Here is a 27,846-nt window from a genome sequence, read left to right as displayed (position 1 = left end):
CTCACTTGTTCTTGTAATCATAATATTCTGTCTTTGGATGGCATGATAAAGGAATCTATCGATAATGAGATACGTATTCACACTCCACCAGCGACAGCGAATGCTATGTAAGGCGTGCCAGAATTTTGGCCAATGACCTTCGGAACCTAAAAATAAAATTCGCAACTGGTTTAAGTTTTTACCAGAACCCGTTTGCTTTGCGAGTTATTGGGCAATGCTAACTCTAAACAATTTTTCGAAAAACGAAACGATCACTACCACCACACCTAAGGTGTGTTGGTGAACATAATGAAAATTGGTTTCATTCAGCGTCCAACACAATGCCTGGAAGCCCCTTCACAACCTCCGGAGGGCAATGCAGTATCCGAAATCTCATATTAATAATACCGATCGAAGCAATTTTACGATTGGATGTAGATCGTTTGTTGCTGGGATGTAGACCCACACACACACACACACACACACAGCCACATAAACCTCCCATTAATCATCCCCCCGAAGCTGGCATTGGCCAGCAGGTGAAATGGAGGTGAAAAACAAGCCTGTTGTTTGACTATTGTTTCAAGTTGTGCAATGTGCCTGCTCCAACCGGGGGGGTGTCCACCGTTCGTACCGTTTATAGCGCCATAAAGCAGCACACAGCCAGCACGTGTCGGCAAGGAGGCCCTTGACAATCGATCTTCACCAAACCGTCCAACTTCAAGGGGACAGAACACAACATCCATTAACAGTGCAGCGTATCGATTGTGCTAAGGTAAGGAAAGTTTCCCTTTATTGCACGGGCAAGCAGTTCGGATCGTCGCAGGAAGTGCGCCGCGCGCTGGTTTATTGTGCCAACTTTTCGCAATCGATCGCCAGCTCATCGACAGCAAAAAGGTTCCACCACCGCTCACCGCCCCATCCCGGTGCAGGTGCAAATCACACCCGTCCGCCCTGATGCTTTTACTAATTGATGACAATTGATGGTTTAACCTAGCGGACCGGTTTCCCCCTAGCACGGGCACGGTAATAGCTCGTGCGGCAACCCATCTTCGTACGATTGCGGTAAGATTTGTTGGTTTTGTGCGCTAGTGATAGTTAATTTGTTTAGCGATCTAGCTTCTCCAACGTCCCTGCGCGGAACTGTTTATGTTTCGGGAGCTGATTCTAAGTACGATAATGCTAGGGGACTTTTGTCCGCCTAAGTACTAAGTACACTCTCAGCCAGTACAGTACTCAGGGCAACAAACATCCGTTCCATCGATCACACCATTCCACGACTCTCTGCCACATCTGTTTTTTTTTTCTATTCGTCCTGTGCACGACGTCACGATCCACCAGAGTATTGGGGTGGATGTTTTTTGTCTCGGTCCCATCCACTAACACACTCCACAAGAGCACTGAAGAGAGCGACAGAGACAGTGCGAGAGACAGGGCATGATTGAAACCGAAAACGATATAAAGCCATCGGGACACGGAGCACTACGCCTCTGTCTGTCATCGTATCGCGAGACAAGCAGACAACAGCACGGAGCGTGTGCGCTTCTCCTAACGCCTGTTCAAATCGGTCGGTACGCCGGGCACATCCTACACTTCCTTCATACACAGCCACCCTACTCCCGGTGGGTTTCTTGGGGAGGGTTACAGCGGGCCTGCGGTATTCGGGAGTGTGTTGTGTAAGCGGCAAGAAATCGATTGTTTCTTTCCCGCAGTGGCTGTTTCGGTGGTTTGGTGGAAAGAGAAAGTTCAAACACTTTTTCGAATCGTAACGGGCCAACGGCAAAAAGGGTCTTGCGAGATCTCGAAATACTTAAGCGAAACAGTTGCCAAACAGTGAAGTGTATTACATCCCGCGAGTGTGTAGTGCTCGTGTATCGCTGTGTGTTTGTGTATCGGTACGTGTGTGTGTGTGTGTGCAAGCTCGTATGTAGAGTTTGTCTAGTGGGGCCAGAAAAAAAAAAAAAGAAACGGTGTAAGCGCTGTGATTAATTGGGCAACATGACGGTGGGCATTACCAGCACGCTACAGTTCATCGCCGGCAATTCGGCGCAGTACATGAAACCCGGCCCGAATGGTCAATCACAGCAAGCGGCGGCGGCGGCTGCGGCCGCTGCAGCCAGCTCCACCGTCCCGGACACGAACAACAACGAGATGGAGGACGATCGTACCGTAAGCGACAAGGATATCGACAGCTATCTCAAGCACTACAACCGTTGGCAGCAGTCGGCCTGGGGCCGCACGCTCTCCGACCTGGTGAAGCGGTACCTCGGCTACGAGTTCGAAGACGAAGTCAAGTGGAACAATGTGTTCATGATCGGGATCTTTCACGTGATTGCGGTGTGGTCCTTTCTGCACTACGTGTTTCAGGCCACACCGATCACCTATCTCTGGGGTAAGTCGAACGAATATCGATAGCGCTGCACGCGTTGGTGCCTAATGGGGAGGGGGGTTGGACGGGTTGTGGCAAATGGCACCCAAAAGAATGGCAGGAATTGTTGATCGGCATTTTAGATTTGCAGAAATCTAACACTTGCATTACAGGGTTCCCCACGATTTATTGGTCAGTTCCCGTGATTTTTTGGTGCGTTCTCACTATTTTTTTATCGTACCCCATAGATTTTTGGTTCGTTCCCATTATTTATTGGTATTTTCCGATTGGATATCAATACAATTGGACCAAAAATTTCTGGGAAACGGCCAAAAAATCGTGGGAACGCACCAAACATTGATAGGAACCCACCAAAAATTGATGAGAACCAACCAATAAATCGTGGGAAACCCTGTATCTTTCGGTCGGCATACGAGTTACGTTCACTATCATATATTAGAAATCCTATACAACTGCCAAACACATACGCTTCCTGCTGTGCAAATCCCTCCGCTTAAAGTAGCCAAAACCTGTCCCACTCCGTGTTCGAGACTTGCTCGCACAAACCGGTCCATCAGGATACCCGAAAGCACGCGCCTAATTCGTATCAAATTCGCAGCCATGCAAAAATAATTGTCCACCGTACCTGTCAAACGGTGTCTCCCCAGCCAGTGCCACGTATCCGAAGGTACCGAAGCGTGTTTTTTTGGCTCACTTGGAAGGAGCAACTATTGTCTCGTTTTGTGGCCTGTAGCACAAATAGCACAAATCCCAATCCGTTGCATATAAAATAGAAAGTTACATGCTACAACACAGCACAAAATTGGATTCCATTCATCACAATGAGAATTGTTAGCTGCAACCTTCAAACCTGCAACCTGCGCAGGCATGACTTTGTCAGTCAGATTGCACCGGCGTGATTTGAAGTTGGTGGGATTGAAAGAAACCCCAACGAAAGCAAAGGTCATCAAATAGATAATTAATCATCGCTGTACTCTACTGCAATCGAAAGCGCCGCAAATTGAAACTGATGAGCGATGTTTAGCTTACAGATTCGGCGGGTTTGTCACGACTTACCAGTGGGACGACACAGTTCCTTTCTTTGCTGATCGGGCAAGGCCGACTCAAAACCGATATGCTCTGTGACTATTGAAGCGTGGCAAAAGCTATTCAGCCACAGTGGATTGGTTGTGAAAATAATTCATTCGAAGAAAACACGACACCAAACATATCCTTTTGACGTCATCGTGCGTCCCGGTTAGCTCGAGTTGCATCATCTTTGAAAATATGAGACGTTGTATTTGTTTGTGGCAGGCATTTGAGGGGGCAGAGGCAACAAAAAAGAACCAAATGCTGCATATGTTTTGCACATTTTAATTGTTTATCGGTAGTCCAACGTCCTGCGCAGCCAAATTACACAATCGCGAGAATAACGCACAGTTTACGATTCGTCTGGTCGCTGATAGCGCCACCTTAAGTACTTATATTAGCATATTAGCTCGGTGTTTTGAAAGCTTTGCACAAAATTCAGAAAGTTTCTCTCAAACCAATCGGGGGAATGATCGAAGCGTTTGTTAAGCGATTGACTTAGCACACTGGTTTTCTTCGATGTTTTAGAACGCTTTGCACTCACTATACGCTCAACATAATTTAAGGGAATCGTTGTATCTAGGCAAATGCTGCTACCGTTTCTCTTCGATCGAGTTTGTTAAAACGAGCTGACAATAAAACGCTTAGTACCAGATACATTTTCCACAATTTGTGTTTTTGGGAAAATTCCTAAACCTCAAACGGAACACGTTTTCAATCCTAGCTGTTTGCCCCCTGAGCTACTGGATGAAGTGGGTGTATAAAAGAGTGAACAACAACAAAAAAAGCAAATTTACATAAACGTTAAGATTCGTTTCCTGAAAATCAGCCCGAAATGTGTCACTGCCAACGAATCGACAGTGTGGTAGTGTGTGACGTGCCAGTTTCAAACACCTTCCTCCTAAGCGTAATCGATCGTGTTTGCATCACAGGTTATCCGATGGCGAGGAGAGTGGACACCAAACAAAACACAAGAAACGGCACAAGGACGGTGAAACGTGGAATTTTTTGAGCGGTACGGATACGACCGTTATCTTCGCCCGAACGCGAAGGGCATCGAGCATTTTGGGCGTGAAGATGCTAGCGACCTAGCTAGTGGAGGGATGCTACTCCTAACAGCGCAACCAGCAAAACCAGTTTGGCCATGCACACCGCACCCTTGCACGTGATGGCGTTCGAAGGGTAGTAAATTTATGACACTTAATTTCGTTCAAAAAAATTTGTCCTTAACGAATGAAAAAAAAAGCTAGACCCTTAACGAGGATCATCATACATGCATATAATCATAATAATCGCATACCTGAGCATACCTGAAAAAAGCCAACCTACCCTAACCAATCGCTGCTGCTGTTGTTAATGCACCAAATATCAAACATTCGGGGCCGTTTCAATATCACCCTTCGCTCGCCTAGCACACAAACGCACACGAAAAGCTCTGCCCTATCATAACAAAACTCGTTTATATGTTTTTTTCCTTTTTTTGTTCGCCCTGCCCGGGAGTTTCGGCTGTTTGCGGCAAATTAAACATGAAACACAGTCAGGCTAGGGCACTAACGTAACGCAACAGCTGATCGAATTTCGTCACACGACATAAATCATCTCGTCGGGTGAAAAACGCAAATGAAATCGAAAGCTTGGCCCCTTTCCATACCCGCGCGAGCCATACGAGATTCATCGATTATTTCGTGAGTTTTTCGTGAGCTCTCGCACGCGGGGTGTAGTGTGTATGGTAACAAGCATCATGGCATACGCGCGTTGATCGAAGGATGCAAGAAAATCAGATAAAGTATGCGCAGCGCAAACAAAACATCCCCTACGCAAGCAGGTGGGGCGGTCAGCGGTGAACAATTGAGCCGAGCGATGAACCGGGCGCTGATGACAATCGCTGTGTGTGCCAGGCTCGCTTCCAACCTTCGAGTGGTAGCGCGTTGCAATTTTTGACCGATCTTTGAGCGCCGAAAAAGAAAAATAGCGTTCGATTAAGAAATCGTTTGCAATATGTTGGGGTTGCCAAAAAAACAGAGTAAGTAGTCGCAAACAGCAAAGAGCTTCGCCTATAACGTAACCCCACGACGGTATGCAACACCATCACTCATCAATGAATGGTCGCCCAGGCGGGGAGCAAGATCGGACGGCAGGAGAAACCGACGCAAGGCGACGCGTACGTTTGTCTCGTTCACGTCATCGACCACCGCAGCTCGTGCGCTCGCGCAGTACTTTTCCTCTCCCGTGTTCCCGAACAGTGGAATTTCCGAACCGCAAACGTGCCCCCGATTGCTCACTCCCATTTCGCTTTTCTTTTCTTCCACCGCTCGTTTGCCAACTGCAGGTTTCTTTGTCGGCGGCTGTGCCGGGTTCGGGGTGACGGGCGGCGTACACCGCCTCTGGTGCCACCGGTCGTACAAGGCGAAGCTGCCGCTGCGCATCATCCTGATGTGCTGCTACTCGATCGCCGGCCAGAACACGATCTACGACTGGGTGCGGGACCATCGCATCCACCACAAGTACTCGGAAACGAACGGTGATCCACACAACGCGAACCGGGGCTTCCTCTACGCGCACGTCGGCTGGCTGATGCTGCGCAAGCATCCGGAGTGCATCAAGAAGGGCCGGCTGATCGATATGTCCGACATCGTGAGCGATCCGGTCGTGCAGTTCCACCACAAGTAAGTGTTTTTTGATTGTATTTGTTTTGTGTGCCTTTTTCTAGTTCGAACGAACCGACCGGTGTGCTGCGGTGTGCGCCTACCGGTATGCGCCTACCGGGTATGCAATCGTTTGTACAGTCCGCGACAGCACCTTCGCCGTCACTCTCGCGCGGTGCGCTTCACTGCACTTTAACGGTACGGTATGGACTGCCAATACAAGGCAATTAGCCGTGACATTGTGCTCGGTCGCTCGGGCACAATTTGCAGGGGAACGGGTAAAATGGATTTTAATGAGCTGTTCAATTAGCAGCTGAAGTAATTGATATGTTACAAGCGGTGTCTAATCGATTTCACACTAAAGCATGTGAGAATTGATTAATTTACCTGCACTAAACCATGAAGGTGCAGTGCACCAAGAAAAGAAAATATTTAATTTATACTTTTAAAGTAAAAATTTAAAAAATAAAAGGAAACCAAGGTCATTTTTAAAATGTAAAAATATCTTTTTTAAACTAATAACAACTTTTTAAATTTGTCCACGGAACGCATTGACCCGTTCCTACTGTGCACCAATGATCGTTAAACAATCAGGAATAATGGCTTCGTTATTATGGTGGCGACTGACGTCCGTCGTTGCACTTCACATTCTTCTTTTTCTCTTTTCCCGCGTCAAGCAATAACGTTTCCCCTTTCTCGTGTACTGCGGGTTGCATATCCCGTGAGAAATCCAGCGTAATTGTTAATACATAGCGTCGCGAGCAGGTGCAGCTAGTTTTGCGAGTATTCCTATTAAAATTTAGCAGTTGCAAGTTTCTAATTAAATTATTGTTAATGATTTCGTTCATTCTGCTTTTTGAAAAGCTTTAGTTTTGTTCTAATTCAGTAACTTTGTTTCTCTTCAATCAAACTTATTTCGTAACTGTCCTCAATAGTCTCTCCGCTAAGTCACATTTGACACCCTTGAACAATGGCAACCGATCGATCGAGCAACCTTCCAACCGGCCGAAGAAAACCCACCCCTTTATTGACAATATGGACCCCCGTTTGCACGTCAAAAAAGTCAAAGCGAAACGGCCACGAACGATCGTCGTTGGCTCTCTACCCAATCCTCACCTGCCCACGACTTCTATCGGTTTGATGCACATTTGCACGCCCTAACCTTCTCTCAGCCCCCTACACCTCACCGGCATCTTCGGCAAACAGTTTCCTCTCCCACTCGCCACACTTCCAACACCTTTGCAACCCTGACAAAACGTTGCTTTGTTTTGTTTTACACAACCATTCGCGTCAGTATCACTTCTCGACTCGAGCGAAAGCAATGCTTCTCTCTGCTCGCTCACGCAAGGTCACAAAGATGAACAAACGTACGCATCCCCCTGGCCCCGTTTCTAATGATAACACTCGGACTCGTACGGGAGCCTACATGGTGCCTGCTGACACCCGATTTGCATTGCACAATCTCCACTACCTTGCACCATTAGCCCCGTGACATCTTTCAAAGGTGCGAATTGTGCACCGTCTCGGTTGGATGGACTAATCTTGTTTGCATGCGTGGAATGCACTAATCAAATGAAGGAGAGATGTGTCTCCGTACTGCACAGGACCTTGCCGGAGCCAGGGCATCCGTAAACGATCCTCAATGCAGTTGGTAGTTTAGGTGTAAATTTCATATTAAAATATTCAACACTGCATCCTGTCTGTTCGTTGCGAAAATTATTAAATTATTGAATATCCTGCAAAGTTAATAAATAGAAAACGACTATAAACAAGCATCCACCCCAAGCGGTCGTTTGCTAATGGAACCGGTTGGTGCATTCGGCCATATTTGCATACATTTCGCATCACAATAACTCACGCTCGCTCTCTGCACTTTTCCACCCTTTGCGTTCTGTTCTTTGCAGAAACTTTGTGCTGATGAAGCTGCTGTTCTGCTTTATCCTGCCGACGTTCATACCGTGGTACTTCTTCGGCGAAACGTTCCTGATGTCCTTCTTCAGCCAGTGTTTCGTGCGGTACGTGCTCAGTCTGAACTTTACCTGGCTGGTCAATAGCGCCGCCCACCTGTACGGTAACCATCCTTACGATAAGTAAGTAGCGAATCACAGCCCAGCCCGCCAGTGCCAAATGACCGGCAAACGTTCCAATGCTTCCCTTTTCCCTTACCCCACTATTCGCTCCGCTTCGCCAGGCGCATCAATCCGGCGGAAAACCGTGCCGTTTCCGTGGTGGCTATGGGCGAAGGATGGCACAACTACCATCACGTGTTCCCGTGGGACTACAAGGCAGCCGAGCTGGGCAACTACTCGGTCAACGTGACCACGTTCTGGCTGGACGTGTTCGCCAAGATTGGCTGGGCGTACGATTTGAAGGAACCGTCCAAGGATCTGGTGCGAAGGACGATCGAGAAGTACGGTAAGATCACGCGGCGGTTTTGGGAGTCAGCATTGGGCAACAGCTAATACTTGCTCGATGTATTGTTGCTTTATTCCACTAGGCGATGGCACACACATTACTGCCCGGATCGGGCACATGGAGGAAGTTCCAGCACCGGCCGACTCCTAGGGCTGACCATCCGTGTGCATCGTTTCGCCAAAGTTCTCTGCCTGTACTCCCTCTCAAACAGAAAGCAAAAGCTGTCAGGTTCTGTTCTGTGTTTTTTTTTAAATACATTACTTTGTAATAAACGTCTCCTTCTTTATAACGAATTTCTCGCCACACGAGCTGTCGCGTCGCATTATTGCCTAACCTATCAACCTATTTTGTGCAGTATTTTGGTCTGGTTTGTTTTTGTTTCGGTTGCGAGCAACGAATGCATCGCAAAACAACATTCGAGTCAGTTTGGCCAAGCGTCGTACCCTTCCACCGTGACACGCGTCACGGTTGTTTGGAATTACTATTATCTAAGTAGCTTATCATGAAACAATCCGGCCTTCCTCCGTCCTCCGTCCTCCCAATGATTGAATGAGTTCCCATTTTTCGGCAACGCGCACACGTTTGACAAAACCCCCCTAAAAACAGATCTGCTCCCCACCGCTTAGGCTCTCACTGCATCAGCCACCAAACGTTAGTAGCTGCTGGGTGACTTTGTTTCGCTGAGTGGCCTGGCACGGAAAGAAATGACGTTAAACAGATACACTTTAACAAAACTAAAAAAAAAAACAAAAGCTTTTCCCTCTCACCGGGTGTTGGGGTCTGCAACTCCAAGCAGCCCAAGATGCGCACCAACAGTGACGCAAAACCAAGCCGCCACCGTGTGAAGTGTGTGTGTGTGTGTGTGCCCGTACCGAACGCTGTGTTGGTGCGTCAGTTTTGTGGGCCCGTGCGCGTTCGGGTTTGGGTTCTCACCCGAAAAATGTTATATATAAGAGGCGCAGACCAGGTGGCCCACAAACCAAAGACGTCGATGGTAGACGGTCGGTGGCAGACGGTTGAACTATCCAAAATTTCTGCACGTGCTAATATCCCGAACCGTCAAACGCAGAAGGTAGAGCGTTAAAATCAGCACCACCACCATCCGAGGACAACGATTAACCAGTCTGATCGTGTGAGATCGTTCGCCCACTGGTTCGGACGAAGGACCCATGACTGGATCTCCGGGTTGTTTTTTTTTCCCAAATTCTTCGCGAAACGGCAAATGTGATCATTAACCTGAGCGTCTGCCCAAAGTGACAGTCTGTGTCTGTGTGTGTGCGTGCGCGCGTGTCATCATATACCGGAATAGCAAGAATTCTTGCCTCCAGGGGGTTCGAGACCTGTGACAGACGCTCTAGTGTGGTGTGAACTGTTGTACGAAGTGTTTGCTTCGAGCTGCTGCGCCTGTGCTCGTGATCGTGAAGCGAAGTGTAGTTGGTGTGACAAATTTCTAAGCGAACTTTATACCCGTGGTGCAATTGTTGTGTGGTGGGCACAATGACGGTCGCAACCACAACCGAAACCGTCCCCGGGACGGTCCTGGCCGCGCAGGATGTTAACGTGAACAACGCACCGAAACCGGATGCGGGCAACGATTTGAACAACAACTCGCACGGCAAGGACATGGGCGACAGCAAGGAGCTCACCAGCAAGGATCTGGACGACTATCTGCATCATTACAACAAATGGCAGCAGAGCCGGTTCGGTCGGGCCCTGCAGCAGTGGATTGCGGACCATCTCGGGCTGAAGTTCGATGCCGAGATCAAGTGGAAGAACGTGCTCATGATCGGTGGGCTGCATCTGACCACGGTCATAATGTTCTTCAAATACGTCTGGTACTCGACGCTGACGACGTGGCTGTGGGGTAAGTGTTTCCGTTTTTCACTTCATCGTCCGAATCCGGTTTCTAGAAGCTTCTCCCCACACTTAGAAGCGCGCGCTAAGATGCACGCGTTAGAAAAACAAATAACATGCGCGATAAAACAAGCGACGAACCCTTGTTCGATACACGCGGAAGCTTGTATCGCCAGGGTCACTGCAGACCCAATTCATTCGCTCACTTGATTGTCGCAGTCGGAAGAGGATAGCTGATTGGTTCACGGCATAGCATAGACCCGTTTGTAACCTTCACACATCTACGGGCAGGTTACACTGCGCCACAGGAAACCGTTTTCCTAAATAGAAGCTTCCAAAAACAAAATCGTCCCCTGCAAACGAAGCACACCGATGAACGACCAACTCCTCCATTAGTATTTGTGAGCTGCTCGCACAGCTCTTTCTCTTGGCCGGGCTTATCAGCCTAACGGAAGAATCTGCTATGCTAATAGGGGGTGAGATTTGAAACCCATCTGCGATAGAAGTTTCTCCACTCGCGCAAAATGTCTCATATCGCTCCAACTTTCCTGGCCCGCTCGAAGCCAAGCAGATGTCGCATCAAAAACGATTCACCACAAGCTCAATGTTCAGCTCCATCGCAAAGGTTCATTATAATTTCAAATTCTGTTACCAACTCCCAGACGCTTCTTGCTGCTGCTGCGTTGATTTCACCCAGAGCGCACCTTCAAACGCGTTCGATCGCGCAGCATTTTGGCTGAGCCGCTAAACCAAAAAAAACAGGTTTGTTCGAGAAGCAAACTTGCGTCACAACAAAAACGCACAGATTTTAAGCCATTAAAGTGTCGTTAGTACCTGCCCTGCTAGCTGCCAAACTTTGGTTGGCGGTGAAGAATTGGAGCATACATTTTATCCGTTAAAGTGGTTAAACAAACACCCCAAGAACAGGGTCGCCGCGTGTCAGTGTGGAAGGTAGCGAAACGAAATAAACATTCCACCGGAAAAGTACCCAAAAACAAACTGGCTCTAGTGGGTTTTGGTGAAGATTTCGAGGTCACGCGTGAGGTTGCGGAAAACGCAATCGATCCGTGGCGATCTGTCGTGGCGACAGCGTTTGCAGAGGAAAGTCCCATTCCAATGTTTTCCCTTCAAAGCCGGTGCGTCATACCGCCCCTGAGAGCTCGGATGACACGTGGTTGCGCTGCATCCGGTGCATAGAGACGTTGATTGATGCGTGCATATTGCCGTAACTGAACCGTTACGCTGCTGCATCCTATGAAAGTTGCATGATTTTCGGACACCCGGCTCACCCGGGTTCGGGGTGTGGCAATATTGGTCGCCTCAAACCATGTCAACCACTTAATAGCGGTTTTTTTAAAGTCGTTTTCTTATTTTCGATTAATTTCTACTCTCACTCTTCACACGCGCTCTAACACGATTACGCACCCCCGTTTTGTGACGCACAGGTTTCTTCGTCGGCGGCTGTGCCGGGTTCGGCGTTACGGCCGGTGCCCACCGGCTCTGGACGCACCGGGCGTACAAGGCGAAGCTGCCGCTGCGCATCATCCTGATGTGCTGCTACTGTCTGTCCGGCCAGAACAGCCTGTTCGACTGGGTGCGGGACCATCGCATCCACCACAAGTACTCGGAGACGGATGCCGACCCGCACAACTCGAACCGGGGCTTCTTCTACGCCCACGTCGGCTGGCTGCTGATCCGCAAGCATCCGGAGTGCATCAAGAAGGGCCGGCTGATCGACATGTCGGACGTGCTGGCCGACCCGGTGATCCAGTTCCACCAGCGCTACTTTATGGCGCTGAAGATCCTGTTCACGTTCCTGGTGCCGTCGATGGTGCCGTGGCTGTTCCTCGGCGAACCGCTCTACCTATCCTTCCTGGCCAACTGTCTGCTGCGGTACGTGCTGACGCTCAACTTCACCTGGCTGGTGAACAGTGCGGCCCACATCTACGGCAACAAGCCGTACGATAGGTAGGTGTTGCAGGGTTGCCGGGTTTGTTTCATGGTGATCACCTAACTTAATTTGCCATTAACGCGACGCGCTATTATTACGACCCCGCAGCCGCATCCGACCGGCCGAAAACCGTGCCGTATCGATCGTGTCGATGGGCGAAGGATGGCACAACTACCATCACGTGTTCCCGTGGGACTACAAGGCAGCCGAGATGGGCCATTACTCGGTTAATGTGACCACATTCTGGCTAGACGTGTTCGCCAAGATTGGCTGGGCGTACGATTTGAAGGAACCGTCCAAGGAGCTGGTGCGCCGCACGTTGGAAAAATACGGTAAGTACCGACTATGGGCTCGCGCCATCATTTACTCGCCCATCATTCTTATACCTGTTTCGCATCATTTTGTCACAACAGGGGATGGCACGCACATTACGGCACCGATCGGGCACCTGAAGGAGGTTCCCGAGCAGGAAACGACCAAAAGCAGATAAAGAAGCCCGCGTGCGCCATCTTCACAGGGTAATCTTGCGAAATTCGATTTCACAACCGGATGCTGGTGTTGGTGCAAAACAGAGCGGAGAAAAACTCAACGCGGTCCAGCGAACGAGCAAAAAAAAACACACACACACACACCCAGAATGCTCTGGCACCATCAGGGCGCACCAAATTAATCTCAAGTGATCGGGCGTTTTTATAATGCTGTTGTGTTTTTGTGTGTTTTCCATTTTCGGGGCAATACGGCTTACGGTGCAGCCCGCCCAATGGTAAGCTGGAAATGGGGAGGGCAGTGGGGGCAGAATGAATTGGGAACTGTATTTAAGAATAAAAGAGCTTTTTTAAATAAACAATCAATTCGTAACAAACGGCTCTGTCAGCAATTTGGTTTTCATGTTTCAACGCATCCGCCATCAGCCACTTTCTCACTCAACCAGCTGACCTAAAAGCTCGCTCGATGACGACCTTCTAGTGTGGCATGCCGTCAGCCATGACAAACGCAAACACACACACAAACACGAAAATAGCCCGTCAAAATAAATACGACTGCACAGATACAGCCGCAAAAGCTAAAACCCCCCAAAATGATGAATTTATACCGTCGCAGCAGCAGCCCGACAGCAATGACACGGAAAGACAAAAGACTCGTTTTCGTTCGCGTCGGTTCGGCCGTACGCAGCAGCCACCCGGTCGGTCCGCGCGGAATTCGAATGTCTCCTCCGAATGTAACGTAATCACCCGGGTTGCGCCCTAAAGCTAAAACCTCCCCCCCTGAACGAAAGGAACGAGCGAGATGGAACGGCGACGAGTGTTGCGCAAAAGCGCTCCAGCTACCTTACGCCAGCAAAGACACGCAGGCGAAAAGCGGCGACTGCTAGATTGGGCACAGCAACAACACACGGTCAGCGGTGCGTCACTAGTACGAAGATCAAGTGGCGATCAACATATCACAAATAAAATAGGTTTTACTGTTAACAGCCAAACCAAAGCTCACTGTTAGTATGAGTTGGAAAGAGAGAAGCGATTATTTCCGCCTCAATTTACGAACTGGTGTGACCTTCGAAGAATTTCATGTTATTAGATAAATATAAAGGTCTGCTCGTAAAGGTTTGTGCAAGGTAAAACCTATTGATTGGAACACACATTCAGCTGGTGGATGATGTTCTTCCGTTTGTTATCTACAACTGAGGAAGATCATCAAAGAGTAGCGTCGCACAATCCAATTCGTAACGGTCTTTAAGGCATCTCCAAAACCTGCACATTAATGCATGCTTGATGACTTCCTTTCCCGTAAAGGTCACTGCAGCGAATAACTTAGCTTTTCAGGGTAAAAAGTCTGTCCCAAATTTGAAGGTGAAATTTGGCAGAACAGAAGCGCCATTGCATTGTGTACGGCGATGACCATCAAGAATAGAAAATACATGCCCAGCATTCCCACGAGCATTTGTTTCTGATCGCACACCTTCTTCGACTCGGGTATGAATGAAAATGCTCCCCTTACGGATAGCTCCGTAACGTTCGCCATCCAACGTGCATCGAAAAAAAACGACCCACCTCGGTGGCAAACCACGTCTAGCCACACTGTCTCGCGTAGTATCTACCTGCGGCGAATTACCAAAATAAATAGCAAAAAAAACGTCTCTGTCAATGAGTACGGTACTTGTCGTACTGCCATTACGCCGCACTTAGGCTGCCGACGCACAAACCGGTTTTCGAGCAGGCGCCACCCGTTCGGTGGGCTCGTTACGGGCGGTTGAACTTATGGTCACAAATTGTTTACGGTTTTTTTTTTTGCCACGCGCACTGATCAATTACCGGGCAATTACTCGGATCAGCTGATTTCATTGAGCAGAGCCGCAGCCACAACCGGTTTACAGCCGTCGATCGTTTTGCGATCGATGATAAAAATGATGCTCTTTTTATAATAGTGCATTGACTTCTTGTTGATGTTAATGTTGGTCGAAAATTTTTTTTTATATTGTTATAATATATGGAATAGTTTTTCCTGTCAAAGGTAGTAATTGATTTTTTTTTTTGTCAACATGTTAACGTGCCATATCTATGATCAATGAGTTATCAATCCTTATCACTACCGAGCATTCAACAGTTAAGTGAATCCTCCTTCCACCGAAACCAGTAAGTCCATGTACAAGCACTATTTTATTAATATTTTGGTTCCTAATATTGTTTATACTTTAATCATTACGGCAATGCCGTCCCTCCTGAATAAAATAATATACCTTTGTATGGCAGCCTACCACCTCCATATGTAATTATTACAAAAAATTGCTTTTACAACATTTGCTGTTCATTGGAACATACGTGTTGAGCTTTGCAAGCTTGCCAATGAGCTTTCAGCGTAAAACTTATAGTGTTACACGAACCGTTACTATCGGTAACCGTAACGCTTCGCATATTGTAGTACCGAACATTGAATTTGATTTGATACCGATTTGAATAAGCTGGTTGCTTTATTTCCTCCCTGAGATCGTCATTTCTATGAAAAATGACAATATTTTATATTTCTCGGTGTTTAAAACACTTTTATATTTAAAAAGTAACTCTTGTTATAAACTAACTATTAATTTAGCCACAAAACAGAGAGCAGCAACAACAGCAGATGGAACACAAAATTTAGCGGAAATGTGATGCTCACAGACATCCCAATAAACTCCCCAGTACTTTTGTATAAATAAAGCAATAGATTAGTGGAATACAAACGGAATCATTTATTTGCAATCAATAAACCCATTCATTCTTCGCCACTGTCCGCATCCATTCCATCATTCGCCTCCCCGCTCGAGTCCCCATCCGCACCCTCGTCCATCGAAGCGTCCGCACTGGCCGAAAGCCGACTCTTCTTATTTGCCCGCTCCGTCCGTTTCTCCTCGGCCGTCTTTCTCAAACCCTTCATCTTTCTGGTCTGCAGTGCGTTGATGTCCTGCTTGCCAACATGCACCCTGCCGTGCACGTTGCCCAGCTCGTCGCGCGTCACGTTCTTCCTCTTGGTTACCCTCAAAATGGCCGGCTGTCTCATCGCCGTCTTGTACAGGCTGTCCGATGCGATCTTGGTCCGGCGGATGGACAGATCGAGCGACGGGCCCATTTCGGTCAGCTCGATCCGCGGCGTCCGCTGGCCGCTCTTCTTCAGCTGTATGCGATACGAGCGCACCAGAATGGTCAGATCGTCCGTTAGCGTGAAGCTCAGCACATGCTCGATGCCCTGCAGACGGATCGATTCGATCTGATCGATCCGGAACATGTCCAGCAGCAGATTCTTGATGCGGCGCAGCTCCTCCGTCAGCTTCCACTTGTAGCCGTTGAACACGATCACGGGCTTGGTGAACTGGGAGATTTTTTCCGTCTTGAACTTTTCCAGCGCCGTGTAGTGGTCGATGCCGAACTCGATCATGTCCAGTACCTGCTCCTCGTAGATGCGGCCCATGATCAGATTGTTCGGTCGCTTTTTCGACGTCGAGCCGAACAGAAACAGATGGCAGTCGTTTGTCTTTGCCAGGCTGCAAAACGAACGCATTCAAACGTTAATTTCTATCACAACCAACACACTGAAATGCAATGCAACAAAACCTACTGCTCCAGTGGTGTAGCATCCTCGAACGGGGTAACGTCGTTGTTTCGTCTCATCATGCGCGAGTTGGGCTTCTTGAACAGGTTCAAATCCTTCAGCGCTTGTCGTATTTCGTTCGAACACTTGCGGCCTTCCATGATGAGTGTTTTCTTCAGATTTTCGATCGTTTTTGGTTCCCGTTCCTCCAACGCTTTTTTACCCTTGCGGGTGGTCGGTTTCCTAGACGATGGCGAAAACAACATTAGCATTTCCCGTGAACGCGAAGCGACCCCTCGCACATTCTTAATGCTTACTTTACACGTAAAGATGCCATGATCCCTTCGCTTCAATTGTTCCACTCAAACACACAAAAAAACACGATTAAATCCACCAACTTTTGTATCGAATCTGTTTCACCCGTGCCTGCTCTTCCAATTTTACAGGTCCACAAAACACATGTCGGCAGTAAACAACAAACTGTCAAACGCGGTTGCGGCGAAAAAGCGTCGCCTTTTTCGCCCGGTCGCACAGTACGGGGCACGGTCGCAGAACGCTCACCCAACACTGTTGCCAACTTGGACGCCCTTTGGAGAAAACTCCGATCTGTGGAAAAGAACGTCGGTAACGTCGTGTCCGTTTTGTATGAGCGAAAACTTACGCTAAATTGTGCAAACCCTCAGCGGAAGTGTATTCTTCGTGCTCGCCAACGTTTTGGCTACGGTTTTGGTGTGTTTGCAGAGACTGACCGTGGGCGGAAAGGGTAATAATTGGTGTACGAAAAGCGTACCTTGCGGTGCGGTTTTCGCAGTGAAAGGAAGAAGCAGTGGTGGTGGTGGTGGTGTCGGTGCTGTTTCACGGCAGTTAGCCCTGACCGTTCGTTTCCTCTCCCGCTCGCCTCTTTGTCAAGCCGCTCGACAAACTCTCCCCAGCTGAATCACACGGCCCTGTGCTGCGGTCTCACTCTCGCTGCCGGCGTCCGTGCTGCGCGTGTAGTTGTGCGTTAGGTGTAGGCATAATCGGTCTTCTTTTTCTATCGGTTCTTCCGCTACCGCCACGACGCGGCGTGTCTTTTCACTCACACCACATGCACCGCCTGTCTCACGCTCACATACACACACACCGGTAAAGGAGCAAGCCGGTGTGTGTAGAAGCGAGATCACGTTTCAAGTATGAATGTGCTCTCGCGTGCGTGCGTGTGTGTATGTATGTATGTAGGTGTGTTGGTAGGGCTTGAACAAAAGAAGCAACGTCTGGCCTGCTCGCGGAACAACGGCATCGAATGAAAAAAAAGGAAGAAGAAGCAGACGGGGCGAATTAGTCGGAATAGGTTTTCAGGCTTCGGCAGTCGTAGTAGAGCGGTACGCCGCGTTTGACCGTTATTTTGCGGAGATTTTTGCCAGTTTTAGGAGAAGTTTCTCAGGACAAAGCATTCTTTGTCTTGCACATTTGTTACAAGAGTTTATTGGAAAGGTATATTTAGTTTAAAAAAAATGTGTTACCAAAAGTTGTGAAATAGATAAGCGGTCGACAAGCTCTAGAACACAGAAGTCCCGTGAACTGCTGGAGGATGATGACCCCGTTTTCCCATGAATGGAGTGTGCAATACGTAGAAGAACATTGTACATGACGCGCTGCTCTCCTCTGTTGCGTTAATTTCCCAAGCAGCAGCATTCAACACCCCACCCTCAGTCTCCTCCCACCCCCCTCTCCGTCGAGTGACAAAGAGCGGTTGAGGACCTTTTTTCTAAAACAATGAACAATTTGTCTGGCCTTTTGTCTGAACTGTGGTTGTTACTTTTGTTCTAATTTCAGCGGAAAGCTTTTCCCTTCCTTCGTCGGAGCAGAACATCTAAAGAAGAAGAAGCGGAAGCAGTAGCAGCATCCGTTTGTTCCCCCTTTCAACTGTGTGTGCGCGCGCGTGTATGTATGCATGTGTGTGTGTGACCCTGTCTGGTGGTGCATTCGAAATCAAAGATACCCGTGACACGACGCTTCGAGTGTATACGTGTGTTGTGTACCAGTGAGTGCGCACACTTCATCTCAAACAAGTGAGAACACACAGTATTTGGAAAGTGTCGGGGCAGCGTGTTGTGCAAACGCTGTGTGCAGTGCTTAGAGAAAAAGCACAGCTTTAAAGGACAACGCTTGATTAAAAAAAAACAGTTTGTGAACATTTTTGAACTATAAAATTGCAGTGAATTTGGTGGCGAGATATCAAACAGAACAGTACGTAATTACTCTTCCCAAGGTGTGCATCGCCGTAAGTGTGTGTGTGTATAGGAAACTAGGGCGTTCGGTAAAACTGTTTCGGTAAAACGGTACCGCTTCACCCCCGCTAAAAAAGAACACTTTTCTCATCGTAACTTTCGTCCCAAATCCTACGGTGGAAGGAAGACAACAAAACCATACGAACGCTCACTGTAATATGAGTAATGCTATTAACCAAAATGGTACAGGTCTAGAACAGCAGGTACGTACAACCATCATCATGCGAAGAGAGGGGTGGGGTGGGCTTTACGGGTGATGACGGGGTTCTGGGGGGTGGAATTATATTGCTCAAAGTCATTTGGTGGATCGGTGCGTGCGTGAGGACGAACGTGAGGGGAAAGGGACTGAAAGGACAACGAGATTTGAGTGCGTTCCGTGTCAAGGATGGTTTCATTGTCGCGTGCATTTTATGCGCACCGTCATGATTTTTTTTTTTGTTCCTTCCAAGCTATGACCTACCCACACATCCAGACGCTTGGGCTGGCGTGCGGTGTCGCGACGACGGCGATGTGCTGTGCGAGTGTGTGTGTGTGCGCCTTTGTTAGGTTAGGGTGTGCTGAAGGTGGGTTTAGGGCACGAAAGAGTCCGTCTGGATGTGCCACAGTAAGTGTGAGAGAGAAAAGATGCCGTTTTTCTCACCTCCTACCGACCTCTAGGCAACCGAACCGGGGGTGGCATGGTTACCACCGTATGATTGTGCCTTGTGATTATTCAGATACCCCGCAAAGTGTTCGTGAAATGACATCCTACTAGAACTAGAACTAGAAAAAGTAGGCAATTTTTGCTTGCATTGCGCAATCGGAAATCGATAGCCGCCCCGGCTATCATCTAACTCTTCCTTTATGTAATTCCATACCCAACCTTAGGCCAGTCGCAGTTAAAATGGCGTACGTGCGTACGTTCTTCGCTGCACGTAAGTCTTCCCGTCGTAGCGCAACTGCATATGACAGCACACAGGAGGTATTATGGTGCAGCAAATAAGCATTACCGCACATAGAGAACGTGTATAACATTGGAAACCAATTGGTGCTACACTTTTGCGAAGATGAGCAAACGAGTTGGCTTCAGTTCATATCGCCACAACGGCGGGGTTCCCTTTGGGCTAGTGAGTGTGCACAGACACATAATACTGTTCGTAGTGGCTGGTACACACACACACACACACAGTCGATGGTACGACTGTCCCTCTACGTACACCAAGTGTGGTGCGCACATCAAGGTAGTGGTTTTATGCTTGTGTAGCAACTTCGTAACGCAGCTTTCACGAGCATAAAGCGCGTGCAATGCTCTCCCATTTCGCAATTGGCTTCTTTTCCCCATTCGGGTTTTTTTTCTTTTCCTGTGAATAGCAGCTCCTCTGTCTTTCTCTTACGCATTTCCGTAGCGTGTTTTTTTTTTGTATTTCCTTCTCTTTGACGTTCACAGACCCACGGCGGCTTGATTAGTCACGCGCGGCGGTGTACCGTGATTCACTTTACCTGTGTCTTCGCTTCGCGAGTCACCCTGTTCTCTCCCCCCGGTATCGAAGGTGTCGTGTTAGCACTCCACGATGTTTGAAAAGATGACGACGCTGTTGTGCTGTTGCCGTGCGTGTGTCGCATGTTCTCACTCTCTCTTTAAAGTTTCTCTCTCTTTCACTCCCTTACATCCTTATCTTCTTACTAGAGCTGATGCTAGCTAGTGATTTCATATGAGAAAAGCTCAATTATTCGAGTGCATTAGAGGCAGGGGTAGGGAATTAAAGTATAATGCGTCTCTTCTAATAATAAAATGTTACATTAGTCGTGTTTATATTGGAATAGAAAACTGAAACTAGCAAGAACTAGCAAACACCTTACCAACGCCAATTGCGATTCGTTATGATTCAGCACAATCCGTCGCTTACTGTTCGTTCCCATCGATACACGACCATTTGGTTCAAGAAAAAGGTGGTAATGTCGTCGCACGGCGCAGCAACTGCGAAGTAATCTCCGTTGGGTCATTTGAGCTCTAAAACGCATATTTTGCAGTTGACGCAGTTTGCAGCACAGACCGAAAGGAGGGGGTGTGATGTAGCAGACTCCCAATTTGAAATAATAATTTTGCAAATTATGGAAGCATGTTTTCATGAAAATTATGATCCCCCCATTCATTGCTCTCGGGTGCAACAATTTCTCCATCCTGTTCTCCCGTGGTGTGCCTGCGGCTCTTATCTCGTGTAACGGTGCCCACTTCGAAATCCCAACTAACCACCATTAGAGCTCGTTTCACACATCTTTCTAATGGTGGTGCAGGGTTAGTGTGTGAGTGTATTGTATGCATATGCTTGTACGCTTAGCGCGGACTAAATTCTCAAGCGCAGTTCTAGGTCAAAGCCAGCTTTTTATTGTTATTGTTGCTTTATATGAGATGTGCACGCGCAAGCAGAAAAGCACATACACGGGCAGGCGGCAGCAGCAGGGTGGGATGGTGTTCGATCAATGACACGGTAAAGGATCGTGATAATCGTTTGCGTGTCGTGGTGTCCCTTCCATGTGTAAAAGTGTATGTGCGCGCGCGTGCATCGTCTGGTCACGTTGCGGAAATGAGCGTTGGAATATATAGGGTGTTGTGTTAAAGTCGACTTTGATACTGATACTCAGTGTTAGCCCCGTTCGCTTGACATCGTTTCTCCGACGTGTATGGATTAATCCACATGGAACAGCACCGATCGAGTAGTTTTGGTACATGTTGTATTAGATTATTAGTTGGACATAGATACATTTTAACATTTGTTGAACTAACGGTTTGTAATATGGTTTTTTTTTTGGCAATGAACAAATACGCTAATCACCTCGAGAAATGAGATATATTGCGTCAGATAAACGCTTTCGCTACGTCACAAATGTGTCTCACGTGCTACTACGCCTCACAAATAGCATTTTAAGCTTTACAAGAGGAGGGTACGTGAATATCAACACGCGCATTTAACTAAGACGCGCTGCGCGGAACTCTCGGCCGTCTGTATCCAAGTAGGCACGAAAAAGACGACGTCCATGATGATTTGAGTGTGTCCGTCTCTGCTTGCGTAGCGTTTTTTTCTTCCACCGTCAAGTTTAATGACCTCGTTTTGCCGCGTTACTTTTATGCCCATTGGTTGGTTGGTACGCGAACGAACAAACGGACAATGGACGCCGCTGTCTGCCGCAACAAACACACGCACACACACATATCATACAGATTTTCGCGGTTTGCCTCTTCTACTATTCTTTGTTGGCCATTTTTCCCTTCCTTCTCTCCTTTCTTTTATTCCATTTCATTGCGCATTTGAAGCCGCGCTTGTTATGTTTCGCTTCTTCTCGATCGTGCTTTGCTGCGCACACAATACGATGGACCTGGACCCCTACCAAACCGAACATGTCGAACCTTTGCAAAATCTACTCCCATTGATCGCAATAAGAAGAGGAGTAAATGGGGGTGGTGGTGGTGGGGGAGAAGAGAACGCAGCTCGATTATTGGCCTCGCAGGCGTACCGCCGTGTCGGGCGTCGGCACTTTAGTGCATGTTACGGTGGCGTTGGTTTGGATTTACAGGGGTTTCCAGGGGTTCTCATAGTTGTGCGACACTTCCTTGACTCTTTTTTTATGTGAAGTGAACTTAATGTGATGGAAATTGAACTCTATGGCACCTTTATTTGGACACGTTCGGTAGAATTTCGTATTGGATTTGTCCAACAAAGGTGCTATAGAGTCCAATTCCCATTGCATTAAGTTCATTTCACGCAAGAAAGAGACAATAAAGTGTCCCACAGCTATAAGAACTCCTGGAAAACTCTGTATGCTACACCGAAATACGAAGACTCTATAAAGCATTGGTTTGTACATATATTGAGCTTAACGTTTTATAGTTATTTGACTATTTTTAAATTATTTGTGTCTAAACAGCTCACATTAAATGAACCTAAAAGAGCTAATATGAACAATAGGCGAAAAGAAGCAAACCTTATCAAAGAAATGTTGGATAATTTAGTTAGTGGGTCACTCTTTTTGCCCAATATTAGGGGTATTAGGGCACAATATTCTGCGAAATTGTTACAGTTTTATCTCCTCATATCTTTCTCTCCGAAATGCAAACTAATAAACACTATCTTCGTTCGCTCTTTTTCCTCCCACCAAATGCAGTTTGCTGGTCTGGACTTGCAGCAGAAGCAGCAGCAACTTGGCGGCGGCGGTGGCAGCAACCCAGAATCCGGAAATCCTAAGCATCCGGCCGGGCGGTACGTACCACCGCAATTGCGAGAATGTGCTGATAGCGGTGGCGACTTTCAACCTGCTGATACCGGTGCCGGCGTTGGTCCTGTAAGCGGCGGCGGTATCGGTGGCGGAGGTGGCAGACGGGGTGGATACGGCGATTCGAACCGGAATCGTGGCGGCGGCGACTTCGGGCGCTACGGCGATCGTGACTATCGCGGAGGCGACTTTAACAGGCGTAGCGGAGGCGGCGGTGGCGGCCGCTATCAGAACGATCGGCGCGGCGGCGACTACGGCAACTATGGCCGCGGCGGTGGCGACCGGGGCTACAACAATGGCGGTGGCTTCCAGCGCGGCGGGGACGGCGGGGGCTATCAGAATTCTGAAGGTTTCGGAGGCGATCGGCGGGACAACAACTGGGGGTCGTACGGTGGCGCTCGTGGTGGTCCGGGTGGCGGACCGCCAGCCGTTGGCCGTGATCGACCCATGGACGGGCCGCCTCAGAATGATCGCTGGCCGGAGCCGGGAGCGGCAATGGGCCCGCCCGGACCGGGCAGCGTCGGCAGCGGCGGCGGAACCGGTCCCGGTGAAGGGGCCGGCGCCGCAGCCGCCGGTGGCAGATCGTTCTACGATCGTGGATCGAACGGCGGTGGCGGACGCTGGCCGAGTGGTTCCGATCGGCGCGACGGCCGCGGTGGCGGCGCCGGAGGCGGAGGATACGGCGGCGGTGGCGGTGGATCCGGACGCGGCCAGATCGACTACACAGTGCTCACCGAGCGGGACGAGCGTCTGGAGGCGGAGCTGTTCAAACACGGCAACACCGGTATCAATTTCAGCAAGTACGAAGATATTCCCGTGGAGGCGACGGGCGACGACGTGCCCGGCCACATCAATACCTTCGACGACATTGAGCTGACAGAGATTATCGATAACAACATAAAGCTGGCACGCTACGACAAACCGACGCCGGTGCAGAAGTACGCGATCCCGATCATCCTGTCCGGGCGGGATCTGATGGCGTGCGCGCAGACGGGCTCGGGCAAGACGGCCGCCTTCCTGGTGCCGATCCTGAACCAGATGTACAAGCACGGGGCGGCCGCGCCGCCCCCGAACCGGCCGATGAACCGGCGCAAGCAGTACCCGCTCGGGCTGGTGCTGGCGCCGACCCGCGAGCTGGCGACGCAGATCTTCGAGGAGTCGAAGAAGTTCTGCTACCGGTCGCGCATGCGCCCGGCCGTACTGTACGGCGGCAACAACACGCAGGACCAGATGCGCGATCTCGAGCGCGGCTGCCACCTGATCGTGGCGACGCCCGGTCGGCTGGAGGACATGATCGGGCGCGGCAAGGTCGGGCTGGACAACATCCGCTTCCTGGTGCTGGACGAAGCCGACCGCATGCTGGACATGGGCTTCGAGCCGCAGATCCGGCGCATCGTCGAGGAGAGCCGCATGCCGGTGACGGGCGAACGGCAGACGCTCATGTTCTCCGCCACCTTCCCGAAGGCGATCCAGGAGCTGGCGAGCGACTTCCTGTACCGCTACATCTTCCTGGCGGTCGGGCGCGTCGGCTCGACCTCGGTCAACATTACGCAGACGATCTTCTGGGTGGAGGAAAACATCAAGCGCTCGCATCTGCTCGATCTGCTGTCGAACATCACCAAGCTGAACGACGGGGACGACGAGAACTGTCTGACGCTGATCTTCGTCGAGACGAAGAAGGCGGCCGACTCGCTGGAGGAGTTCCTGTACAACCACAACTTCCCGGTCACGAGCATCCACGGCGATCGTACGCAGGCGGAGCGCGAGGAGGCGCTGCGCCTGTTCCGCTGCGGCCGCTGCCCGATCCTGGTCGCGACGGCCGTGGCCGCCCGCGGGCTGGACATTCCGAACGTGAAGCAGGTGATCAACTTCGATCTGCCGGCCGAGGTGGAGGAGTACGTGCACCGCATCGGTCGTACCGGCCGTATGGGCAACCTCGGTACCGCCACCTCCTTCTTTAACGAGAAGAATCGCAACGTGGCGAACGGGCTGGTGCGCCTGCTGGCCGAGACGGGGCAGGAAATTCCCGGCTTCCTGGAGGAGATGACCAACAGCCGCAGTTTCGGGGGCAATCGCCGCGGCCGTGTACCGCGCGGCGGTGGTGGCTCGACCTTCGGCTCACGAGATTACCGTCAGCAGAACAGTGGCCGCTCGGGCGGTGGCTCGCGCGATCATCGTCCAATGGGCGGTGGCGGTGGTGGTGGTGGTGGTGGTTCCCGCGGTGGTTATGGCGGCGGTGGTGGCGGTGGCGGTGGATATGGCGGTAAGTAAACGGGAGATTGTTCGCTTCTCGCGCCCCTCCTGCTGTGAATGTGTTTTATATGAACGATGTGTGTTTTCTCTTTTTCGTAGAACGTGACGACGGCTACGGACGCAATGGTGTTGGCGGTGGTAGCTATGGAGGAAGCTACAGCAACAACGATGGCGGCAACGGCGTCGACTGGTGGGGCGATGGTTACTGAGGCCACCCACAGCGCAGCATCCGGTAAAGCGCTGCAGGCCGGCTATTTTGCACCGCATTATTAGTGTCGGGTGCAAAAGATAGTTGCATCAAGATAGCAACAACAACAACAACAACAATATAACAAAAACATACTTGCTCTAAGTTAATAAAAAAACACTCTCACACGCATTATGCAACAACAGCTACGAAAAAAAACACAAATAAATTACACTTGCAAAAGTATAACTAATCGGCAAACAAATCGTCTGTAGAGAAGAGAAAACAAGGGTTAGGAACAAAGGAGAGAAAATGTTTGCAAAAGCGCAGCGCAGACGTTAAGTCAGCAACAAAAAAAAGAACACCATGATATGCGAGAGTCTCATTGAAAGCAAAAACACCGTTAATCAGGATCAGATATGAGATACAAGCGCGAAGAGTACGCGCGTGTGTGAATCAAGGAAGCAAAAAAGGAAAAAACAACAGGAAAAAAGGAGGTAGAGATAGTAAGACAAACATCATTCGATACGAAGAGTACAGGATGTGTGCAAATGTATGCGAGAGCTTCTTGAAGAGAGAGCAAAAAGATAGATAGTGAACATCTATTTAGCGTACAAAATGGAGAGAAGAGAGAAGAGAGAGTGTCATGTACAACAGAAGTTTAGTTCTCTCTCAGATCAGAACAAAGCTGATACACTAATGCACATCTGCGCGCGCAAACCATGGAAAGTTAATGGATGAATCTAAAAACGAAACACGTGTAAAACTCACTCTACTCTACTGCAGAAAGTTATTGCAGGACAACAAAAAAAAAAGGAAATCACCCCGTCAACAACTGAAATATGAAGAAAAAAAAACTTGGCAGTGAAGCCAATTATTGAACTTCCCGAACATTTTATGTTTTACACTTATTAATACACCTTTCAATTATAAGTAGACACACATACACAAAAAAAAACAACGCTAACGGACGATTGATATTCGAATGGTACGAAAGAACGGCGATCGCAGCACTTGTGCAGCAAAGGAGAAACAGATCATTTCTTCTCATTTACATTGGAAGAAAAACAGCGCATTGCCATTTGTGTTCTATCGGCAAACATTCCCTTTCCCATCTCGGGATGGCGGGATGTGGCAAACACTCTGATCCGTCAGCTAACAGTTTAACACTGGCTGCGCTCCCCCTCCCCCCCACCAAAAGACGTCTCAGAGTTGCAAACAATAGACATATACTTTTAGTAAAAGCGAAATGCCAACGAAAACTGAAAGCGAGAAAGTAGGAGGAAACGTTTTTGGTGGTTAGCCAACTCTGCCTGCTACTCTAGCTCGCACTCCGCTTTCACACCGTTAAACACTTGCCACACATGAGGTAAAAATCATCATTCCTTCATGTCCTTGTCGTTAATTTGGCGCAGCATACGAGGGGACATGCTGTAAGAGGGGTGTGGTGGCGATCGGCGATGGTGATCGATCAACAACTACTGCTTGAGAGAATCAGAGACTATTAGGAACCGTAAACTATATGTACTGGCGCGTTTTGATGCGGTGAAAGCCCAGCTAAAAGCGTGCTTTCTTCCGCTGCAAAAAGCCGCGCCACCAGTTACAACCGATCTCTGAGATCATCCGAACGCGAGCGCGCGCTGCACTTAAAGCCCCGGGGATCGCCGTTCATATTGTTGTGCAAAACCAGTTCATACATGCCCGTACGGGGAGAGTGTGAATGGGCGCCATGCATATTATAGGTAAAATGGGAAAGGAAATTCGGCACACTTCGGAACAGGCTACATAGGGAATGGTTAGCGATTAAACAAATAAGCCACAGTGTGGACACAAGCCCTTGGTGTAGCGCAAGTGCTCGATACTCTTGGCGTGTCGAACGCCGGATGGAAGAAACAATGTCTAAGAAAGGAAGGGCATCTCATGATGCAATCGCATCTAAAGGAGCAGCATAATGTGCAACGCTCACGATAGCATAGAAGAACTGGGGACACACCCGTCCACGAAGTATTATAAAACGCTGTAGTGGGCAACAAATAGAGGAGTAGCATCAATGCGCGTACCACGATCTAGGCATACACCAACACACATAATACTACACACGAGCATGATTAATAAACATAATAAACAACAACAACTAAACTGGAAGAAAATAAGGATGACAACGTGTCGAGGATCAACACAACAAGCGCAAATGGAGTTTGGAAAAGGATCAAGGAAGAAGCCGCCTCTAAACCCTAGATTACCACCGGGGAGGAAGTGTGAAACTGGACGGCAGAGCCAGAAGAGTAACATTAATTGGCGCTGTGAGACGTGTGTGAAAGGTCTGATCTTGGCTAATAAAAATGTAACGAATGTGTGTGTGTGCATGTGCCTCCGGGAGTGTCGATTGCCGTTTTCACTACTCCAACAGTCGGGTTCCGTCGGGAGCTCTTTGTTGCGTGAGCCGCAATCGGCAATCGGTGGCACTAAAATGTGAAGATAAAGAATCTCGTCATGGTGTCCATAGATATTGAAAGATGTAAGTTTTA

At 49.0% G+C, this 27,846-nt stretch overlaps 3 protein-coding genes across 6 annotated transcripts; 2 read left to right on the top strand and 1 right to left on the bottom strand.

Moving 5' to 3' along the window:
• The first annotated feature begins 1,447 nt into the window (after positions 1 to 1,447).
• LOC120895128 (stearoyl-CoA desaturase 5) lies at positions 1,448 to 13,160 on the top strand. 3 transcript variants are annotated; one of them, XM_040298169.1, is made up of 5 exons: positions 1,450 to 2,371; positions 5,766 to 6,102; positions 7,986 to 8,171; positions 8,273 to 8,496; positions 8,579 to 8,789. In XM_040298169.1, exons 1-5 carry the CDS (start codon positions 1,978 to 1,980, stop codon positions 8,644 to 8,646), a joined length of 1,209 nt encoding a protein of 402 aa, XP_040154103.1. In that variant the 5' UTR covers positions 1,450 to 1,977; the 3' UTR covers positions 8,647 to 8,789. The 3 variants fall into 3 exon arrangements, with proteins under 3 accessions (XP_040154102.1, XP_040154103.1, XP_040154104.1); XM_040298168.1 differs by lacking the exons at positions 5,766 to 6,102; positions 7,986 to 8,171; positions 8,273 to 8,496; positions 8,579 to 8,789 and adding exons at positions 11,796 to 12,318; positions 12,410 to 12,633; positions 12,715 to 13,160 and having other exon boundaries at positions 1,448 to 2,371; XM_040298170.1 differs by lacking the exons at positions 1,450 to 2,371; positions 5,766 to 6,102; positions 7,986 to 8,171; positions 8,273 to 8,496 and adding exons at positions 11,796 to 12,318; positions 12,410 to 12,633; positions 12,715 to 13,160 and having other exon boundaries at positions 8,644 to 10,360.
• Positions 13,161 to 15,500: 2,340 nt separating this feature from the next.
• Positions 15,501 to 16,922, bottom strand: LOC120895468 (ribosome production factor 2 homolog). Its single transcript, XM_040298902.1, has 3 exons — positions 16,678 to 16,922; positions 16,388 to 16,603; positions 15,501 to 16,313 (listed from the first exon to the last, which is right to left on the bottom strand). The coding sequence occupies exons 1-3, from the start codon at positions 16,695 to 16,697 to the stop codon at positions 15,548 to 15,550; spliced, it is 1,002 nt and encodes a 333-aa protein (XP_040154836.1). The 5' UTR covers positions 16,698 to 16,922; the 3' UTR covers positions 15,501 to 15,547.
• Positions 16,923 to 16,963: 41 nt separating this feature from the next.
• On the top strand, positions 16,964 to 27,453 carry LOC120895464 (ATP-dependent RNA helicase bel). Of its 2 annotated transcripts, none has more exons than XM_040298887.1 (4): positions 16,964 to 17,123; positions 18,176 to 18,833; positions 22,771 to 25,141; positions 25,231 to 27,452. In XM_040298887.1, exons 2-4 carry the CDS (start codon positions 18,789 to 18,791, stop codon positions 25,338 to 25,340), a joined length of 2,526 nt encoding a protein of 841 aa, XP_040154821.1. In that variant the 5' UTR covers positions 16,964 to 17,123; positions 18,176 to 18,788; the 3' UTR covers positions 25,341 to 27,452. The 2 variants fall into 2 exon arrangements, with proteins under 2 accessions (XP_040154821.1, XP_040154809.1); XM_040298875.1 differs by lacking the exon at positions 16,964 to 17,123 and adding an exon at positions 17,646 to 17,833 and having other exon boundaries at positions 25,231 to 27,453.
• The last annotated feature ends 393 nt before the right edge of the window (positions 27,454 to 27,846 follow it).

This window comes from Anopheles arabiensis, chromosome 2 (genome assembly GCF_016920715.1).
Source record: "Anopheles arabiensis isolate DONGOLA chromosome 2, AaraD3, whole genome shotgun sequence".
In the NCBI taxonomy this organism is placed as follows: domain Eukaryota; kingdom Metazoa; phylum Arthropoda; class Insecta; order Diptera; family Culicidae; genus Anopheles; species Anopheles arabiensis.
The sequence above is the reverse complement of the archived record's forward strand: the minus strand, read 5'-3'. Positions and strand labels throughout refer to the sequence as shown.

Coding starts and splice junctions, on each gene's coding strand:
- LOC120895464 (XM_040298875.1), top strand. CDS start 18,789: ATGAGTAATGCTATTAACCAAAATGGTACAGGTCTAGAACAGCAG. Junction 18,834..22,770: donor GTACAGGTCTAGAACAGCAG/GTACGTACAACC, acceptor CACCAAATGCAG/TTTGCTGGTCTGGACTTGCA. Junction 25,142..25,230: donor CGGTGGCGGTGGATATGGCG/GTAAGTAAACGG, acceptor TCTTTTTCGTAG/AACGTGACGACGGCTACGGA.
- LOC120895468 (XM_040298902.1), bottom strand. CDS start 16,697: ATGGCATCTTTACGTGTAAA. Junction 16,604..16,677: donor ATGGCATCTTTACGTGTAAA/GTAAGCATTAAG, acceptor GCCATCGTCTAG/GAAACCGACCACCCGCAAGG. Junction 16,314..16,387: donor GATGCTACACCACTGGAGCA/GTAGGTTTTGTT, acceptor TTCGTTTTGCAG/CCTGGCAAAGACAAACGACT.
- LOC120895128 (XM_040298168.1), top strand. CDS start 1,978: ATGACGGTGGGCATTACCAGCACGCTACAGTTCATCGCCGGCAATTCG. Junction 2,372..11,795: donor ACCGATCACCTATCTCTGGG/GTAAGTCGAACG, acceptor TGTGACGCACAG/GTTTCTTCGTCGGCGGCTGT. Junction 12,634..12,714: donor CCGCACGTTGGAAAAATACG/GTAAGTACCGAC, acceptor TTGTCACAACAG/GGGATGGCACGCACATTACG.